Source organism: Rhynchophorus ferrugineus, unplaced genomic scaffold, assembly GCF_030347505.1.
Source record: "Rhynchophorus ferrugineus isolate W39M unplaced genomic scaffold, kcgeb_rfMv2 rfM6, whole genome shotgun sequence".
Classification (NCBI taxonomy): domain Eukaryota; kingdom Metazoa; phylum Arthropoda; class Insecta; order Coleoptera; family Curculionidae; genus Rhynchophorus; species Rhynchophorus ferrugineus.
The window spans coordinates 21925574-21948763 of NW_027472585.1; the positions used below are offsets into that span (position 1 = coordinate 21925574).

The 23190-nt window shown below is 32.3% G+C and overlaps 1 protein-coding gene across 2 annotated transcripts in view; it reads right to left on the bottom strand.

Moving 5' to 3' along the window:
* LOC143197864 (limbic system-associated membrane protein-like) overlaps window positions 1-23190 on the bottom strand; it is a 487089-nt gene that overhangs the window by 129453 nt on the left and 334446 nt on the right. For both annotated transcript variants that reach the window (XM_076406625.1, XM_076406624.1), the window contains exon 4: window positions 1431-1703. In XM_076406625.1, the coding sequence (XP_076262740.1) occupies window positions 1431-1703 (273 nt within the window). The remainder of the gene's footprint in view (window positions 1-1430; window positions 1704-23190) is intronic.

Here is a 23190-nt window from a genome sequence, read left to right on the forward strand (position 1 = left end):
AAGAATTGGGGTGGACACCCCTTATCACTTAGGGATTTGAAAAATAGATAGTAGCCGATTATCAGACCTACTGAACTTGCATAAAAAAAATTTATAAGAATCGGTCAAGCCGTTTCCAAGGAGTATGGGAACGAAAATTGTGACATACGAATTTTATATATAAGATTACACTCTATTGTATATCGATGGCGTAAGGGTCCCTAATGAAAATATAGCGCACTATATAATAATATAGGCTAATAATTCTATGCTCCCAATTTCTAACTGGATGTGCTATTATTGGATATTCTTAGATTATTAGAATTGTAGGATTATTACCTGAATATATTAAGTTTCTTGTCCAGTGTTATACTAATAGTATTTTTACATATTGTTCTTCAATATTCCACCAAACTTCATGGTTAGAGTGCTTGGAATTATCATTCATTTTAATTCTTCAAGTTCTTTTTTAAAAGTTCTAGTATTTTTTTAATAATTATTATATCAGTTACAGTAGACAAATCGATTCCGGGAAATTATTATCATTATTATTATAAATAAATTAAAATAATTTTTATTATTATATAAAGATGGTTTTAGGTCACCATAAGTGCGTCCGTACATAATTCTGCTGTTGGTAACGCTAGAATATTGGTGTTATATAGTCTCAGGATATTAAAGACCAGTACGACAACGCCTCTATCTTTTGCCTCTTTCGTCTTATTTATTTTGTTCCTTTCCTGTACCATTTTCGCATAACCCAGTCCATCCTCCGGTCAACCACATGTAAATTTTGTGAACATAAATAAAGTAGTTTATATCAGTGAATAGAAATTCACGTGCAAATTTAATTAAAATATTTTTACAGAATACCGGAAAAGTGCAAATATTTTTTTACGATTTCACTTTGTTGAAGTATACTGTTACTGTAAACACTTATAACAAAGCATCTCTATTTAAAAAAAAATCGGAAAAGACGTATTGTTTGAACCAACATAGAGAATTGTTTCATGAATATCATTTCTGTAACTAATACTGCTCCCACGTAATGTTTTTTTTGAGATGAAGAATCCAATGTGTAAAGACTTTTACTTTACTTTACCTTACATTTTTAACAAAGTTTTTTTGAGATATTAGAGGGGTCCCTTTCAGGACTTTTCGCATGCACTAGCTTTAAGAAGCATCTTATTGAGTAACTATTGAGATCAGAGCTATTTAAAATATATTTTTAAGGTGACTAGATACAATGGTATTTTAAAGCTGATTAGATACAATTTCCTCAACTAATATCAAAGGAAGTTTTCGTGAGTTCTCGTTATTATGATTTATTTAAGAGGCAAATTGTTGAAGGTAAACGCGGTTTTAATATAGAGACCTATTAGATAAATAATTATGAAACACTAAAGTAAATAATATATCTGCTACAATATCTTTTATCAACAAGTACTTACATAACACATGCAGCAATATCTGATCTTTGACGTCGTTTCCAACACCATTGGTAGCCACGCATTCATAAATCCCTGCTTGGTGTCTGTCCACTTTATCAAGCGTAAGAACAGGAGTCGTCATTGTCTGTTCGCCACCAGGTAACAGGTTGTTCTTCCTAGACCATGTCACTTTAGGCACCGGATTTCCAGAGGCCTTACATTCCAGGCGAACTGTGGATCCTTTCTTCACTTCGACACGTCCTTTTGAAGTTACCTGATGTATTCTTGGTGGCACTGTAAAAAATCTTGTTTTAGATCTGGGTATCATAAAGGTGTCGTATCATAAATGGGTATCATAACATAATTAAAAGGTATCAAGGAAAGAAAAGTCTGTTAGTTGGTCTGTCGGTCTTACGAAGTCTAAAATTAAACCAGAAGGTGGCAAGTATTGTAAGCATAAGAATTAGTCATATACTTCAGAAGGTTACCGGAAGTAGAACATTATGCAATAGCTACAGTTCTCGACCATTCTACCCAATATCTGTAGGTTACAACCATGAAAGAGTAATAATAAATTTAGAAGGGTCTGTAGTAAAAATTAAGAGATTGGTCAAGCAATGCCAAATTAAATTTATTGAAACTAAATTTGTCCACATTATGACAATGAAAAAATATTTAGAAATGACAATGGAAACGAAGATACGCTGAAAAGGTCATCTCTGATATTTTTTCATCGTGCCAATATCTCAATCGCGTAAAGGCACTATGTGTTAGCGCATAATGAATGGACTATGAGTATGCTAGTGAACACGTCAATATTATTGGAAATAAATAAGGGATTCTAATAGGAAATATAATTTTTTAGTTTTGAAGCTGTAAATTTGTACAATATTATTCACCGGAGAATTATTTATTTTAGTTTCAGCTATAAAATATTGAAAAATCAATCCTTTAAAATAATTGTTTATTTTTACCTATTTATATATAGATATATTCAATTTATAATATTAAACTTCATTATTAGGGCATACAATTTGGCAAAAATATCGTTATTATTCTAGTAGCACCTGACGTAATATTTAAATATAGCAGAGAACCATACAATTTAATGTTTAGTTAATTTAAATATTTTATTAATCATATCGTTACATTACGCGGAGAGCAGGAATATGCAATGGTTTATAGTAATATGAATGTTGCAAATTAAAATAAATAGACAGTGATATTTAATAAAAGCTTTTCAGGGTAATATTTAAATAAAAATATTAACCTTGGTAGGGAACAATTTTGCTTGATTTTGATTCCGCGTTTGTAGAATTTTTTTGTTATATATATTAAAGTCTCCATTTACCAAGTATGGGTTTATCTGGATTGGACCTACAGTTTAACGTGGGCCCCGAACCACGGTCCTCAGCATTAAAGCCTATCGACTGGCGAGGGACCAACTTTAGAAATCATCCCAGAAGATATCCGGTCTTACCCAGCCTGGTTACTGGCGTGACTGGGATCATTTTCCTTGTCGGATTTTATACTCTTGCCTAGAATATTCACAAATTTTGAACAATCACAAACATAAATTTACGACCATGCCCCAGCAGGATTCCAACCGAAGGCTATAGCAACAGTAGGAGGGCTGTCCCATCGCCTTTACAACTGCGCCTCCAAACCGGCTGTAAAAGTTTTTGGTTTTTTAGTTTCCATGTTGAATATATTTTCGGCCCTTGATGGGTTGTCTTCATCAGGCACCTATTTTCTCTGTTTACGGTATACCCATCGGCTTAAGATAATTTACAAGTTGAATTAAAACTAGGGTTCTACCGATTTGCTTGTAATTTTGTAAATAAATCCTGCGAATATTTCCTTTTCTTCTGCACCAAATTGTAACGCTCTTTACCACCAGTCAGCATAACATACAGTTAATATAATATATAGTGATAATAGTTTAGGGTAAATGATGTGGCTCAGTGAATGGAGGTAAAACTAAATGAAACAGTGGTGTTTTCATTATGTGACCGTTATTTATTTTAAGCAACAAAATTACAAAAATGTATGAAAAAAAATCAAATACAAAAAAAAGATATACCAAACAAAATGTGTCGCATGAAAAGGGCTTTGAAAAATATAATAAATCGAAACGGTTGTGGTAGGTCTGGTTGCGATCTGGTACGGCTGTTGATATCTTCCGGTCCTACAGATACCGTTGCTTCATCGTTGCTTTGGCACTTGAATGTAGTCCATCGACGACATTGAGAATAAGCTATTTTTCGGACAGGGCTCCCGTAATCGACGCTGTGGGAGGATTGATTGTTCGACGACGTGGTAACTTATTTTCTTCGAAGACGAAACGTTAGCAATTCTAGTACCTCGGGGAAGACATGACGAGTCTATGGTGACTGCAATCAGTACCTAGCTTCTGGAGCTGCTCTGTGACTAATCCATAGTCACATACGTTACGGTAATTCAGAAAAAACAAATAACGACGGTATCCAACTCCGAAGCTGCCCAAAGCCTTTTAAATCAAAATGTCTGCCCATTATGACGGAGACGGCGAGCAAAGAAAGACATTATGATTTAAACATAGCGCCGAAAGAAATGTTTAGCGGAGACGCTGATGATTAAGCAGTGATGTAAAAATATCTATGAGTTCAAAAGATAGTGAAAGAAAATTTTGACAAAAAATTTTTAAAAAATGAATTGGAGCTAATGAAATGAAATTAAGCTTCATTGTTCCAGCACTAAAATAAAATTTAATGAGGAACAAATGTTTGAATGAATGTAATATTGAAGGAATTTGAAAAAAAATAGGAATAAAATGAAAAGGAATATTGAAGGTAAAATCGAAACGAATCGAATTAAAAATATTGAAACAAAAAATATAACGGCCACAGTAAAATACACCATGTTGCACGTACCCTCCATTCACGAGTCCAAACCCAATTTTGAGAAAGATGACGTCGGGGTCACCACGTTAGGGTAAATGATGTGGCTCGCTGAATGGAGGTAAAACGAAATGAAACAATGGTGTTTTCATTATGTGACCGTTATTTATCCGCTATATAAAAAATGTGAAAAATACAAATAGCTAAAACGGATGGCAGCGGTGTTACCTGGAGACGAGGCTTGGGCAGTCGATGGTGGCACGTCTAAACCAAACGATGGTTGAGCACTGAATGAATGGAAATACCCTTCAATAACATCCCAGATAAACGGCTCGGGGTTGCTAGCTATTCGTTATCGGGTTCTAGTTGACGCTGCTGGAACCCCGCCCGTGTTCAACATCTGGGATTATATTTCTGGGTATTCTGTAGACCGTTATTTCACGATGTAAAATTCGACATGCATCAAGGTCGCTACAATAGTATTCAACTAATATAGAGTCTTGTGAACTCTAGTCCAACATCATAAAATTTTATATTGCCAATATTTAAGACAGTTTTAATTTTTTGAAAGAAACATCTATCCTGCCACGATCTACCAAAATAATAACGAATTTTAATTAACGTTATTAAGAACTTTATTAGTTGGCTTAAAATAAAACTATTTTTTTATTACTAATCCATATACTTGTTTGTCATTAATGCGAAACTGCCAAACAAATTTAGCGAAAATGTTTCCAAACTGCATATGATAAATAATTTAGGTCAGAAAAATAACAAATCGTAGAATTTTCTGTTAAAACAAACACATTTTTTTTACCACGCCTTTTTTGCTGAATTATAACTACGTCTTGATAAGCTTGCAATGCATCAGTGTTTAATATTTGGTTAATCCTTTAACCCTTTACATATATATAAGACGCCTTAACATATACAAAATATTTTTAGCTCTCAGCTCATGTACGTTAACAATACTAAAAAATGATAAATAAAATAATATAAATTGATGACGTCAGTACGTCACAATGTAAACGTATCTAATTTGATTTTGGCTTTATAACGTTTGGGTCATATCCTTTGAAGAATTTTGAAAACATGGCCCAACAGTATCAAGACAAATTAAATTATATAGACTGATTCTGTTACATGTTTTCAAGTAAAATAAGTCTGATAGTATTATCTGCACAGTGGTTCCAACAACTAAAACAAGTCGCCAATTGGTGTCTTCTTATCCCTATTGAAATCAAAACTAGGCAGTCGTTAGTGTACTCCTGGGAAGATTATAAGCCTTTTTAAGGACATTGTGGTGAAGATATAACTATTTCAAATTGTCAGTTGGTTTATATAAATAAGATATTATATGCTTTATGGAATTAAATCGACTATATCAGATGAAAAATGATCACAAGGTATTGCAACTTTCCCCTATCATTGCATATTTAATTCTATTGAATTGACATGGGGAGTGGAAAATAATTATTACAATGACCTGCATTCAAGAGTAACATATGAAAAGGACTTATGAAAACAGATTTTGTCCAAAATAACACCTTCCGTTTGAATTAATTCCATGAAACACATGGAAGAAGAAATTGGCAAAATATGGAAGAGTGAATAAGTTGTTGATAGATTGAAAATTAACAATTTAGTAACTGTCTTCAAGAATAATTATTTAATAACCCCGCACAACAAACAATTGTGACTATATAATTAACTATTTAAGTTCTTCGATAATATATTCATTTTATAAATTATAATGTTAAGACACACTACTTTTTATAACGTTAATATTAGCGTTTTTGTTTAGTTATTTTATTTGCATTAAAATTTTGTTATATGTTAAAGCCAAAACAGTGATGTCATAGATTTTGATGACACGAGTTTGCTATGTTTTGTATAGTTTTACAATAAATTGACATATTTTTACATGAATAATATTACGGACAGAAAAATAATCCAACTTTATTAATTTTTAAAGATTAGTAAATTTAGTTCTCATAAGCAGAGTGCAGAGTTAGAAGTATTTGGAAGCCTCGATACTTTAATCAAAATATAGGTATAATATCTGGTGAATAAGTCGAACACATTATAGCTTTCTTTTTGTGTAAGATGTGACTGAATATTCTCATGTTTCTCTAATGGTAATTTTCACCACCAAATTGAAGTAATCCCCTGGCACACTGAATAATTCGTTACAAAAATCCTAGAAGCTTTTGAAATCCGCATGTAAATGGAAGCCAGTTTCCACGATACATCGTGTAATTGAATTCCGTCAAAGTCTAATTCCCTTTTAGCGCAAACAAATAACTTATTAATGGCGTACCATTTGAGCTTTGCTCAATTATTAACGACACACTCGTTTACATATGAAACTTTTAATGGAGCCTTCGCCGTAAACTTTTAAGACATTATTGTTTCATTTAAACGGGGAATTAAGATAAAATGTCACCTTCGGAGCTCTTTTCCATTATTAAATTTCCTTCGAGCGTCTCGAAAGGGTACGGAACGTATTTTCCATTACGCAATATACAATACCAAAAAATGGACCAATTGTTTTTCCTCTTTTAGATGCTTGTATTACTAAACTCAATAATGTACTCTTCAGCAGCATAACTTTTAACTGAAGGGCGTGGGACTTAAATTTCTCTTCAAGAAAATGTTACATTCATGCATCGAAAAAAATATTTTCAGTTCTCGAGTATGTATTATAACCTTACCGGGGTATAACTGGGTTCATTCATATTCCACAGCAATCACTGTTGTATATACTGACCTGATATGATGAGTATGTGTTTAGATTATAAAGATTTCCTAGTAAATTTGGCAGTACTATATATTCCAAAATAATTATAACAAGAACTAGAATAATTTTTTTTGTTAGGCTTACTCCAGAACATAGAAAAATGTAAAAATGAATAAATCAATAAATGCTATTTATACAATTAATTTTTAACATAAGAGCAAGTTCTGGTATAGAAAATGAAATCATATTTAAATTGTTGCATTTTGTATAATAATAATTTTTCAAATAAATCAAGCATCGAATTTTACGCAGAAAAAAGTTTTTAATAATAGTTTGGCAATATTATGTATACAAAAGCGATATAACTGGATTTTTTTAAATTGGCTATAAAATATAAGTAAATATATCCGCAAAATTGTATTCCGTATGTACATATAGGTTTCAGTACTTGTTTTTATAATGGCAATATAACAAAACATGATTTAGTTTTCACTTCACTAATACTCTTCCTATATTTTAATACCAATATTTCCTTTTCATTTTTATATGTTTCTTCCAGCGAAATTTTGCATCAAAGTTCGTTCAGAGGCACCTGGCGTTGTTGTTATATGATACGATATTACTATTGATTGTTATTGGTAGTAAAACCGACTGTTTATATGCTCTTATTTATATTGTCACTTGTCTTTTTTGTTAAGTTGATAAAGAAACTTATTATTCATTCTGGAAAGCTATGAAATATCTAAAGCGCTCATGTCTACACAGTGCACCTATAAGAGACCTATGTGGGAATTGGGCACGTGACAATCACCAAAAAGCAGAAGCATTTGCTGAATATCTAGAAAAAACTTTTAAATCAAACGAAACTAATATTGAATATAATTTGCCGGACATAGAAGCTGAAAATTCGATGATTGAATTGGTCACGCCGAAAGAGATAACCAAAGGTATTAAAACTGACATTAATCTCAGAAAAATCACCAGGCTATGATTTAATAACATGAGAAGCACTGCAAAAAATTATAAAACGGACCAACTTGATCAATAAAGCATTTTGATTAAAATATTTGGGACATACCTGGGCATTTGGAAGGTGGCGGAAATTATAATGATCCCAAAACCTGGAATGTCATCAAACGAAATAAAAACTTAAGGACCTATATCAGAGCTGCCAGTAATATCTAAGGTTTTTAAAAAACCTTTGCTGAAAAGTATACAAGCGATCATAGAGAGAAAATACCTAATACCTATACACTAGTTTGAGTCAAATAACAACAATTGACCAGGTCAACAGAATAACAGAAGTTATTGAAAAAGCCTACAAAAGTAAAAAACTATGCTCAGCCATATTCTCAGATGTAGCACAAGCCTTTGATAAGGTTTGGCATGAAGGTCTTATTTAAAACCTACAGAAAATGTTACCAGAACAACACAAGGAACTACTAAAATCGCACATTACAGCGAGAATGTTTACCGGTGAACAAGAACAAACTTACTCTAAAATAAACGAAGCTAAAGCAGGTGTACCACAAGGAAGTGTACTGGGGCCAATGCTTTATATACTGTACACTTGTGATATACCACAAAAGGAGAATATTACGATGGTTACATTTGCTGATGATACTGCTATTATAACTGTCGGCGAAAATAGTGCCTCACGAGAATTACAATAGGCGAGTGATAATATAAATAATTGGACACAAGCTTGGAAAATAAAAATTAACGAAAGTAAATCTGTGCATGTGCAGGTCACCAACAATCAGACCGTACAAGCACCAATAACATTAAATAATACTATTATTCCATATTGCAACAAAACTAAATATCTCGGAATGAATATTGATGAAAAATTTCGTTGGAAGGAACATATAAAGAAGAAAAGAAAAGAACCGGAATTGAAATATAGGAAAATATATCAGCCAATTGAAAGAAAGTCACAATGATCAGTATATAACAAATTGCTATTATATACGCAGATTCTGAAACCTGTATGGATAAATAGAGTTCAGGTATGGAGATGTTCTACAAAGAGTAACATAAAAAATACCAATTTTTCCTAGTCCTGAAAAATATTGTGGGCGCACCCAAATACTACAGGACTGGCTACCTACATCGAGACCTTAAGATAAGAAGATAAGATCAGTTATAAATCAAGAAAATTGCAAAGTGGCATGGGGAAAGTCTCCATTCTCATGAAAATATTGCAAGTTTTGGATACCACCAGGGCAGGACACAGACTAAAATGAATCAAACCATCTCATCTTGTGTAGTGTTGTATAGTGCATATAATAAAAATAAAGTCAGCAGTGACATGTATAAACATTATTTCACCAGAGACTGAGATAGGGCCGATGAGTCCTTCTACTTATTTACGTAGATTTACGTTATCATAAAAACAAATTGTAGGTTAGTTGGAGACGACTAATAACAATATCACAATTAAATAATAATAAAAAAATTAATATTAATTGTTGTGAGTAATTCGTTTGTTTTTCCAGGTTTTATAATTCGTCAACCAAAGGCTGTGGGTTTAACATTAAAGTCCACCCCAATAATAAACCAGGGACATAATTTTAAAAATAAGTCTTTTTATTATTGTGTTATATTGTATCTTGATAGACAGTACAAATTTAAATGACTCTTTTGGTGATCCTCGTACCTCGTTGATCCTCGGTCCTAACACGCCCACAAAGACAGGAACTGGAAATAAACTGGCAATAATAATCGCACGTATATATTATCCAGTTGAGTCGTTCCAAATAATTCGAACGGAAATGGCAGAAGCCGAAGAATGGCCGCTAAAGACTGTCGTATTAATCAAACGACAAATGCAGCCGTCGGCCCTAACCGTGGGCCAACTTCTTTCCTGAACGGCCATTTACCAGACCATTATATACCGCGATTAATTTTGCGAAAATTTAAATAAGACCGGCGAATCGAAAAGTTTTCCAACGACGTAGGATCCACACCTACCTTCCTCAAGACGGCGGCGGCGGCCCTACACCTCCGTCCCCCCTTCGCCCCTAACCTCCACGCCGCGCCCGTCCTCCATTATTTTGTTTTCGTTAATAAAAGTTTCTTAATTGTGTTGCTCATTTACATGGTAAACCGTCTGGAATTTCATTAGGAAATTATCAAAAACTCCGGGAAAAGTTATGTCGACGGCCCGAATTTATTGTTGTTGATTGATATGTTTTTGATAAAGAAAGGGGGGCAGGAAAAAACGCCGGCGACAAATTATCGAAACTTTTAATTAAAAAGAGCGCGATTCCCGTTTGAAAATTCAGGAAAAAAATTCGAATCGTTTTCGGGTTTTCTTTTGGCGTTTACGGACTCATTATTTCCTTTGATTAATTTGTAATTTGATAATTTCCAGCTATTTAATAAGCGCACAGAATTTTAGGTGATATTTCATTATTTTATAATATTTGAAATGTCGAATGAAATATAAATTATGAATAGTAAGTCGATATATCTTTAAAAATTTTGTTTTTTCTTCCTGGCTTTTCACTTCGGTTCTTGACGAATCTTGACTATAAAATATGGTTTCTAAGAAAGAAAAATTATTATTTTATTTTAAAAAGCTGTTTTATGTTATGGAAAAAGAGAGGCGACTTGTTAAACGGCGATATAAAGCGACACTAAGGGTTTATTAAAGAACAGATCAACCTGTCTGGCGTGTTTCCGTGATGTTTTGTGCAATGGTTTTCCAAGATTTGCTGATTCCAGATTGCTAAAGCTTACATTATTATATGGTGGTCGTTTACCCCGAAATATGTTAGACTATGTTAATTTACAGCAACTTCAGTCCGCTTTGGTGGCCCTGTATCTTAAACTGTGATGCATGTGCACGTAATCTACGGACTAGACGTGTTTTTCAAAGCTTGGAAATTTCTTTCCTGGAATAGATTATGGCTGGGACTTTTAAAACCTCTTTCAATTCCCTTCTTGTAACCTTACAGCTTCAGCTGCGACACTCTTGCCCGAGCTTCACTTAACTATACCAAGAAATACTTTGGTTAACTGCGGAACGATTGCCCATGCAACGTTAACCTGTTGTTTTTTATTGATACTCAATTTAATTGATTGAATTGGTTGATTGAAACATTTCTAAAGAGAACAGCCTTATGACATTTCCGTAATCCTACCAGTTGCTTCGGTTAAACTAATTTATTATTTTTTACATAATTAATGTCTATGTATTTTGATGAATTATTGGCGAAAATAAGAAAAATCAATGCAAAACTGGGAAAAAAGCTGTAACCTAACTGTTAATTTCATTGGTTTTGACATTTCTGCACTTTAGTTAATATTGTTCTATGTAATATTGTTGAGTTGTCCAGATATATAAACCCTAATTAAATACTTAAAATTGAATTTTCCGCATGCCTTAATCCTGTTCCTTTGTTAGAAGAAACCATGTTGTTTTTCAGATCAACGATTTAATAGTGGTGATAGTGATGTTATCGCAAAAAATGGCTTCGATTAGAGAAACGCAAGACTTATTTGGCGAAATCCCAGCTCAAAATATCAATTAATCGACTATTTCCATAACGTTTACAAGCGATGGAGAAATCCAAAGAATGGGAATTGGAAATAATGCAAGTTGACCATACCATTTCGAGCTGTTGAACCATATTTCGATGGCAAAAATTTATTATTAGGCAGCTGGGGATATTTTGTAGCGTATTGCAACTGGCGATGAAAAGTGTATCTGCTACGACAATACCAAAAATAAAAAGCAAGTTCGGGAGAGCCATTGATATTAACACCGAGTCGGAATATTCAGTGTTTTGAATGTTCATGTTCAAAACCTTGGCGAAAATATGGTGGGATAAGCAAGGCGTCGTAAATTATCAGCTGATAAATATAATGAAACTAGTGCTGGGTATTTCCAACACTAATATAAATTTATATCTAACTAGTGGACCCACACACTGTGTCGTCTCCGAACATCGACTTTGTACTTGTACAGAACATTCGACATCCCGTTACCAAGTTTGTAGTGATATGTTCCTGTTATCGAAAAATGCCTAAAGGATTTCAAAACATCCTGGAATCGTGTCTAGTTAGGAATCTAAACAATTTTTCTATACATACAAAAATACCGACATAGACAGAGTAATTATATTATATTGCCTGCCGCAATTTATAAATTCGTTTTAAAATCAGACAGTATTTTCCTTCTCATTTTATTCTAGTTAAAAAGAGATACAATGTTGTCTGATACGTTCGAACGCTTAACCAACCAGCCTGTCAATGACGTCCAGTTATTAAACGTATGTAACATTTTTCAAAACAATAATGATGATAGGTTATAAACCGACAAACGTTTTAACGCTTTGTTTTGTTAAATTTTAATTAATAAAAATTAAAAATTAAAAATTAAAAAAATAATAATAAAAATGCCTATGCCGGACAGAACAGATTGCCTCTCCAATCAGTCACTTCGAACAGGAACTATATAACGGAGGCCACCTTCTGTCTTAAAATTCGTTAGATAATTAAGCATTTTTACTTTTAAATATTAATTTGCTGCTGTTTTTATTGAAAATATTTTAACGTGTTTCAGCTGGACTGAATACATAATACAATAACAATAATTTAATATATTTATTTCAGAGGAAACTGTTAGTCTGAAAAGTGTCGAAGAGGTCTAATGGAACTTCCAGACATTATATAATAATGTAATTTTAAAAAGCATATAATAAAGTTAAAAAAACTATTATTTAATATGTGCATTTTGATCAGACATGGATATTTCAAAAGAACCAATATACCCAACTGTTACTCATGGCAACATGATAAAAAGAATAGAGTTAAGACAACTAAAGTTACTGGAGAAAGGTAAACGTTGGGATAGCAATTGATTAGGTTTTATAACATTTATACGTATTAAACATTTATTAATAAATCATTGCAGATATATTGTGCTTCAAGCTGGAAATAGGAAATGTTAATAGCACCTTCGGTTTGGGTGACCTGGATCAGATACATTGAAGAAGAAGTTGAGAAACGTTCGATAAGTTAGAAAAGAACAGCCTAGTTATGCACTTCAATGAAGCTTTCTGACTATGGGATTATGATTCAATGCTGATTATTTCCAAGACCGGGTGATATGAGTGGAAACAACTAAAGGTGTGTATATAATTAATATAATAGGTAATTATAGGAAATCCTATTCTAGGAAATTAGAAGATTTATGTTCATTAGATATGTGTGTATTGTTCAAAATATACATAAGTATTTGGTTAAAATGTACGAGGAGAGTATAAAAAATACCAACTGTTTTGCAGATATGGCAAATTCATCAGTGATTCATGTTATGGATTTTCAAGGATGGTGACCTGAAAGCACAAGAAATTAAAAATACAGTGATATTAAAATGACCTGACAAGGAAACACACCATTGAAGGAAACAAGGACTGAACGCAAAAAGGTAATTATGCTCTTTAATGAGAACAAAATAGATTATTTGGATATATAGTTAGGTTATTATAGTATATTAGGCTTCCAAAGGGATACCACTACATAAAATACGCGCCCTCTACGCGGAACTCTACCTCATGTGTGGTGTCGAAAAGAGTTCAATGTAAATATAATGAATCAAGTCTAAACTATAAATTATTGTTGCTCCATAATTAACTGCAGTTTAAATTATTGAATAATACATGCATTAGATGTACTATAATATTAAAATAAACTCTATATACTTGATAACATTATAGTTTCATTATTTAATTTAAACTAGAATTTTGTTATATGCCAAAACCAAATTTAACTAAAACTCTTGTGTACGTGGACGTAACTTCCACCAACTTTAGATAGACTATACAAAGATGAGTTGATTATATTAACTTATATTGTTGGTTTACATCATATGTATATATAATTTATATTCCAATTATACTTTAAACAAATATGTATAATCCTAAACAAATGTTAAATATTACAGGAGAAAAATTAAATTCCATTACTAAAAGCAAATAGGTATATTAATTTGGGTACATATATATCCATCATCCAATTGTTTATTCATATTTCACTATTGACAGTTCGATTATTTGTCAAATTAAAAGTTATATTCGATTTTAATTATACTAATGGAATTCAAAATTTATTAGTGTAAATATAAATATTAAATTCTATAATAATATAGAGTACTGACTGTTGCATATACATTAATATACTCGATTATTTATTGGAATATTAATTAGGAATAATTAATTAAAACATCATATTTTAATATAAATGAACCAATTATTAATTTTTGAGATTTTTGGGCTTCAAGTTCGGTTGTATTATATAATATTTTATTTAAGTAATATTTTTCACAAAAATAAAAGCATTATATTAAAAAATATGAGTAGGATTGCCATGTGGTAACATGTAACAAAAATATTCGGTGTTCGCATACATTCTCAGTATTTTTATAATTAATTGCTATTGAGAACTCTTACTTTATCCAAAAATCTGTGAAAAAGCGTTATTAAAATGGTGAAATACCACTTCGGCCTATTTCCAATAAATTTCGATTTTGCCAGCTGCCTAATTATTTTATTTTTTTGTCAACAATTTATTACCAAATCGACAAAGGAAAATTATTTGGATATTAAAGGAAAAATAATGATGAACTGAACTAATATATATCCAGATTAAACTAGGAAATATTCAGATTGAGGATGTAAAAACAGAATAGGTAAGTGCACTAAATATTTGAGTATAGAAGTCGATTGTAACGGAAAAATATAAATTAAGTATGTATAAAATTACTATAGACGGCAAATGAATTAACAAAAAGGTAATATCAAGCAAAACTGAAGTAGAAGTGCACAAACCAATCTACAGACGATTCATAATATTCAATTGCGAGACGTGTCAAGGAGGGATAATAGTAAGATACAAGCAGTTAGAAATAATATACGTCAGAAGTATCAGTAGTGTAACAAAGACGGACCGGATGAGAATTAGAAAAAGGAACTCAAACAAAAACTCAACAATGGATGAAAACAAAAAAACATCCCAGTTGATGGAAAAGGATAGACTTCAACATTGGATTAGCGGAAGATTACATAGAAAAGACGATAGTTGATGAGAACACTTACATCGCATTAAGAACACGAAATATAAAGGGAATATAGGAAACAACGATAGAAAGGAGAAATAGGAAGATAGGAAAAACCCCAGCCAAAACAACAATGAAATATGCATCTAATCATTGATCAGCAAAATCTGATTCCGCATCTAAAAACGAAATTTTAAACAGATTTAACTTTTTTCAAATTTAATAATATATTAAATATTATTACGCTGGATAAATTTCTTTGTAAGATGGCGTGTGCCATCTCTGTACATTATTTTATCGTACAAAGTAAAATTATAATCAAATTTGTACTTTAACTGTCTAAAAATAAGTTTGGAAATCTCAAATAAAATTATAAATAATGCATCGTTTTCCGAACATCCTCAGTTTGGCAATAATAACACTTCTCTAGGTTAAGAATTTCTTTTGGCCTTGGATGTAGATTACCAGCAAGGTCACAATCGTGTCAACGGAGAATAGCCTACCACCCATGAAGAAGTTACCCACCACTTTATCAGTCTATAAATTTATGTTTGAATTTTTTCACTTTTTGTTCACTTTCAAGTATTAATACATATCTAGTAAAAATTTGATGGTAAAAATAACACTTGCAGATGAATTATGCAGTGATAGCTCAAAAAGGCTGGAAATTTATCTTCATATTAGCATGGGGCTTTAAATCATTTATACAAATTGATGAACTGTTGCATCCAGTCACAAGTGTAACATATAAGCCAAAATGTATTATGCTGAGTGGGCGGAGATGTCAGGTTGTTAGAATTGCAGAAATGTATAATTTTTCTAAATTCCCAGAATTCAGAAAAATATTTCTAGAAATTATTATCTTTAACAATTGCCTCAAAATACGCGGTACACTGAATCCCATCCCGGATACTCAGGGTGATCGACTTGCCGGCCATCCCTCCTCTAGACTATAATACTTCTTTAATAGATAGGATTGACATAAAAAAAGCGATGAACAAAAATGGCGTGCATTCGATCTAAGCCACCAGTGCGCCGCATTTAATTTCAATCCCGGGCATGTCCGCCGAGGAATGCCATTCTTTCACCGAACCGAAGAAAATTACAAAGGAATCGAAAACCAGCCGGCAGGAGCGGGAACACTCCCTGGCTGTAAAATAAACAGGGTGAAAAATTGGCCCGGCATCTTCCATCGTCGATCCGAAAGCGGAATGCTATATTGCCGTCGATAAATTAGGAAGACTCAGTGTTCTCATTCCGACCATCACCGTACGATACACGCGGAGGCCATCCGGCAAATATGTCATAGGAAAGCCGCGGGTATTGTGCCCGATGCCCGGAACGTCTTTTCCTTTGTGACTGGGAAATTTATTATTACGGCGCCATGTTTAATTCTTCAGAAGTATATTACCCATATTTTTTCGGGAAAGTAACCATCAAAACAAGTTGAAACATTTAAGTCAACCTTTTTTCCGTTGCCGCAGTATTATCTTTAATTTATGTGTTCGGAAGGAGACGGGCAGGACAAATAAACGTGGGCGTCGCTTAAAAACCCGGGAAAAATGGCTTCTTATAAAACCCTTTCGGATAAGTGACAGTTCGGTGCCTATTTTCGGTCGAAGACTCCGCGTGACGCCCCTTCGCCTTTTCGGTCTCGTCAAATTAACATCATCACCTTCAGCTCTATATTAAATCTTTCACTCGATATTACGTTAATATAATAATAGCTTCGTTAAAAGATGAATTTGGGGTTAACAAAATATTAGTGGTAATTTTTATTGATTATCTAGGCAAGTTACAAAATATGAACGGGTTTAGAAAATTACTTATTCAGTTTAAAAACTGTTTAATTTTTCGGATAGAGGGGGCGATTGCTTGAACGGCGGTATGGAGCGCCACTGAGGATCTATTAGGGATGATCGACATTCATCGATGGTGAATAAATATCGATGTTTAGCTGGAAAACATATTTTTATACTTCCGTATCATCGCCACATCGATGTTGTAAGAATAAAATATCGAGACGTTAATTATTCTTAATTTAGCTGAAATTTGTGACATTTTACTACCAATTGAAATAACTACTTCATGAAAATATTTGTGGTGAAAAATATGAGATCTATAGTAAAGTTAAAACAGTTACCAGATTACTTATCATAAAAGGTGACAGGCCAAGTGACAAGCTTCTAACCAAAACAGACAATGAGAGATAATCCGCACAATAGCGTAATTAAGGAAATGAAAAAACGATTGCTACAAACAGAAAATGTTAATACCCTTGCTATCGCCAGGCTCTAGAATCCTCGTCTCAAAAATATATATTTCTTAGAAATAGTAGGCCGTTCTAGCACCATTAACAGTATCAAAGGATTGATTTCAGATATTGAGATGAATGAATAAATTGAAAATTATTAATAGACGGTGATTTCTACAACACAAGTGGAAGAAGCCCAAGCTGTAGATATACGGAAAGATCATTATAAACTTACTAACAAAAAGAATAACATTTTGTGTAGTAGACATCACATGAATATGTCCATGGAGTCAAAATATTATTCAAAAAGCCCGGTATCTCATTTAAAAAAAGACCTTGTACTTTTAAAGAAACTGCTCGAATCCACCTACCCTTATAAGTACTTGTGTTGCACTGCGACCTCCACAGATTAAAGGAGAAACACCTGGCAAAGTTAATTTTGTTCTTTAACTTATCTTACGTCAATAACAATAAACACATTGAATTAATATAATAGTCAGTTTTATTTGTTACCGAAAATATCGATGTTTTATACATATCGATGTTTTTCAATAATGCTGTTCGTACCTCGATATTTTTTATTCGATGTTAATTATGTTAATCATGTTCTTCTAATATCGATCATTCTTAGGGTAAGAGACTGGCTCGTCTCACTAGTTCACCTTTCACTTCACTTCTAAAGAAACGGTCACAGCACTTTGAACGGCTTATAGTTGTTAAAAAAATCATTTTAGGGCATCGATTGCCCTGCTTTTATCTAAATTTCCATGGTACCCCCAAGAGAATGGTACAAATTTTGTTGATTCCATATTCCAAAAGTCTACGGCTAAGAAACTGTCCTACTGCAATACGCTTTTGGTGGCCCAAAAGGTATATTCTGGATTTTCAAAGCTTACATGTTTCTTACTTGAGGTAGTTTATGGCTAGGGGTCGTGGAACACTTAGAATTCGCCTTTTGTGACCTTTCAGCTTTAACTATAATACTTTTGCCGAACTTCACCTAACTGCCTCAAGAAACCCTTCGATTAACTTGAAAACGATTACAAATCCTGCGTTAACCTGTCTTCTATTCTAGATTGATTTGATTGAAATGATTTGATTGCCGTTAATTGAATGAATTCAAAAGAGAGCAGCCTTATGGTCTCTCCGGAATCCTACCGACTGCGGCAGTTATAATTAGTTGAAGGATTTAGAACACAAAAACAATTAATTTACTTTAAAAACTGTTTTATTTTACGGAAAGAAGAGGCGACTAGTTGAATAGCGATATAAAGCGAAACTGAAGGTCTATTAGAAAACAAATCAACCGGTCTCGCTCGCTCAGCATTCCACCAGATAGTGAAAAAAACAAATAGCTGGGTAGTGTGGACCGTACTACATAACAGACATCCATCTCGTCGGTAGACTAAATTATCACATTCGACAACAAGCTCAAAAACCCGAACTTAAAAACAAATGTAGGGTACGGTCGTCAAATTTTATCTTCTGTCGTATTTTCTCCACTAAATTTCTATAAAATCTACAATATCTCAAACAAAAGTATGTTTCGTCAGTCGGGAATCGTAAAAAAGTAGTGGCGAAACGACGCTCTTACAAGTTATTTAAAAAGAAATTATATGACTGGTCAGGATTTCTTTTTTTTACTAAAATATTTTCGGATTTGATCAAACATTTTTATACAAATTTAAAACGATAGGAAAAAGTCAGGCTATGACATGTTTTTGTTGATGTGTATTTATTCAAACAAATAGAACATTCCTAATGCCAGGTAATTTCACCTTACTTGTGAGTTTCTTTTCAGTATCTGGTTTCCATATTTATTTAATAATTTCCTTCTTTTTTATGTTTCATTATATTACTACGTCCAAAAGATTGCGAATCGGTTTACAATTTCGGATTATGAGAAACGGCAATATTTTCATTTAATGATCTAGATGGAGGTAACTGATTTTCATATTCAAGTGTTGTTTACAAGCACTATTAATAGTTTATATTCCAAGCATCCATTTGGGTAAAAATACGGACATATCTGTAGTATCTCTACCGCCGCAGTAGATCCAACAGATCACACCTCTTTATTTTTGAAGTTAAAATAGTATAAGTAAAATAAAAGTGTTTTTACATATCTGTACAAATGAAAACTTTCCCAACTAAACGAGACAAATAAATACATTCTTAATACTAGAACAGAACTGCTGAATATTTTAGTAAAGACATTATAATACTATAATACGTAGTATTAAACAAATACTATAATTTATTTTTAATGATAACAATATGCTATTGGGTACATGCGACTTTTCATAAATTTTAACTTTTAGTATAACCTATAAAAATTCTCATCTAATACTAATGCTAATACTAATACAGCTCTAAATGGAATAGCTGCATTATATTAAAGAAAAAGCTTTAAAAGGTAACCAATACCAAAAAGTCATCATTGTGGTTTCTAAGCAATATACCTTACCATTAAAATTTCTTGAAGTTAATTTAAAAATGAAATAGTTAAACCGATTCTTAACTTCGTATAAACAATTTGGTAAGACATTAATACCACAATCGCTTTGCAAAAATTGATGATATATATCAGTATATTCAGGATATAGAATGTCGCATCAGTATATAATATGATTAATAACATTGTGAACAAAGTTCAAATCCTTAATGTTCTTAAGAGGATATTTGAAAATCAAAATTATTTTAGGAGATATGGCTACTTTAGTCACACGACATATAAACAGAGTTATCTAAGAACATACTTTTGAGTGACACGTTCATTTTCTATGACTTGAATAGCAAAATAGAGATATCAAAGCAATAGTTGAGATTTAATAGATTTTATTCACATTTAATGTAATAACCAAACATATTTTATACGCCAAACTGATTTAAGTGAATGTAGCAACACAATTTTGCTGATCTAGAGGGATGCCGAGGCTCTCAAAATCAATTTTTTAATTTGTCTTATGCTGCTGCAAAGTTATCAGTGGAGGCTCGCAGTATGTTAAGGAAAATAAAACTTGCTATTAGTTTTTTTTAATAATCTTGATAAAATAAGCTCAAGACCTACGAACCAATATCGAGATAAAAGAAATAATATTGACTGAAGCGAAAGGATAGAAAATAAAAGCAATTATAGCTAAAAAATATTTTAGTCTTAGAACAAAAAATATCAACTCAAACAGAACATTATGGGAGAAAACGAAGTCAATACGAAGTTATAGGCATCAACATTATAAACTTTTTTACTATTTACTGTTTTTGTATCAATTTATTTTCCATTAATAAAGTGTTTAATGACGTGAATTGAATAACTAAAAACGGGGACGCTCAATAAATAACCTTTATGAAGTTTATTTGCTACAATTCGAAACAAATTACCCACGTGAACATGAAAACATATGTTTATTCATTATAAAGAAAAACGTAATGGGTGGGGAAAAATTAATTCCGTATTTTTTCAAGTTCTTCAAATTGATTTAGATCATATAGTTTCACATCATATAGTTTCAGATCATATATAATCACCATTGAACCATATATGCGCCCTTTTTATTCATGACTTTATGCTACATTTTTGGTTAGAAGGTTTCGCTGCTAAAAACTGATTCAATAATTTGAGAGGATTTTTGCAGAATAAATGGTAACCAATCTCTTAAAAGTTCTTAAAAATGTGCCATGTCCAGCGCTAATGTGATGGAAAACATAGCCTTCTCTGTTGATTCTGACTTTTTTTGATCACCTTCAGTATCATTAATTGTCAACAGTAAAGGCTGTAGAGCTATTAGTGTATCGTATGCAAAGCTTCGACGACTCTGATGATTGTCTAGGATCTTCTTCGGACATTATAGTTCATGACCGATTTATATTATTCAACGATTTGGCGGACGAGGGAGGAGCTCATTTTTAATATCGATATTTCCAGCGTGAAAATGATTATACTTGAGTTAACTTATCATAAGCCATAGACACGCTCCAATCTTCTATGGACTTGCGCTACATTTTTCCCTTTTCGGGAGTACAAAAATATAAGAGCATTATTTTCTGGAACATTCAATTTCGAGCAGCAGTATTGAAGCGCTTGAAGAATGGTATCATGACGTCGAATGTATTGCCCCTTGCAGTTTGTAACCTAGCTTTAAAATCTATACATTTTGAAGGGATACTAATTTATTTAAAGGTGACACGGCAAAATAATTAAGAGAAATGCTGTTATTAAATAAGAAGATACAGAGAAAGTCTGTAGAGTTTTACCAGAAAACTGTATCTAGGAAGTAACTCTAAAATAGAGAGAAATAAATATACTCATATTAACATCACACATCAAGGAAACGTGAGATGACTGCAACGAAGAAAACAAGAACTAAACATAAAAAGTAAATAAGCTATCCGACGAAAGTAAAACACATTAGTTGAATATATTCCAGGGGCTAGCCCTATATAAAACGAGCATAAAGCTCTATAAAAATGAGTTCTATGTAAATATAATAAAACAAACATACCCTACAAAGTAATCTTGCTGTATAATTAGCTGTAGCCTAAGTCCAATAATAAAAATATAAATAAATTATAATTGATAACATAACTTTTGTATCATTATATTATTTATATTAGTACTTTTTATGTGTCAAATCCTAATGCTACTGCTGATGAGTGAGTTGAAATTGTTGTTTTGAAAGGAATATAGGTATCAAAGTTTTATATTGTTTATGTAATCTGTTTCGTGTAATCGATATTTTATTTAGAAAAAGAGTCTGAAAAAAATACACAGTAAATTAGATGGCAGAAAAATATAGTCACAGATTATTATACCTCCATATCACAGATTATTATAATAGACCTGCTGGTCGAGAAGGATATACAATCAAAAATTGTTTCCACTTGTGGAAAGCAGCACCGTCTCTCCATCAGACACATAGAAGAAGAAATTCAAAAGTGGTGAAATTGTACACAAATATTCGATAGACTAGAAGTTAGCAAATAAGTAATTTACTTAAACGGTGATTCTAATAATGAAAGTGATTATATAATTTATCTCCCTCTACTGCTAATATGTTTAATCCTATGGAATATATATGGGGGTTGGCACATAATTATTATAATAGACATGCTGGTCGAGAGGGATATAGAATGAAAAACTCTTTTTACTTGCAGAAAACAGCATTGTTTACGATACTGCATAGGATGAACTTCATGCGAGACACCGGACAAGAAATTGAGAAGTGCTGAATTCGTGAACAAATGTTTGACAGAGTAGAAAATAACAAATTAGTAATTGACTTGAACAGTGATTCTGATAAGGAAAATAACTGTATGATTTATGTGCATATAAGTGTGTGTACTTGATTAGAATGTATATTAACATTTGGTTGGAATATATGTGGACAGAACGGATACTGACTCTTTCATATATGATATGATATATAAGGATGCGATTCGACCAAAAGATATAGAAGTAATCGGTATAATTTTGGAAGAAAGCTGAATATATTAGTAAGAAAAGAAAATAAAACCAAAAATACTTTATCAAAAACTTATTTTCCCTAACTTAATGAATTTTAATTTTAACTCATTCATCATATTTTTTTTATTTAATATATAAAGAAAGCAATTTGATTTATCACATAAATTCTTTAGATACTAGAGAAAGAACGACTATCTAAAGAGACGGGAAGTTTTTTGGTTCCGGCATTGTGTTGTTCTCCCCTCATATTTAACCATTAGCTGCGTTATTTCCCCTCTTCCTTCACTCTCATTGAAACAAGAAACAAAAAGGTTTTGATTGCTCAAACGGTCGTGTATAAAGCGTCACGAAAACGTCACATTTACTCGTCTCCAGCAGA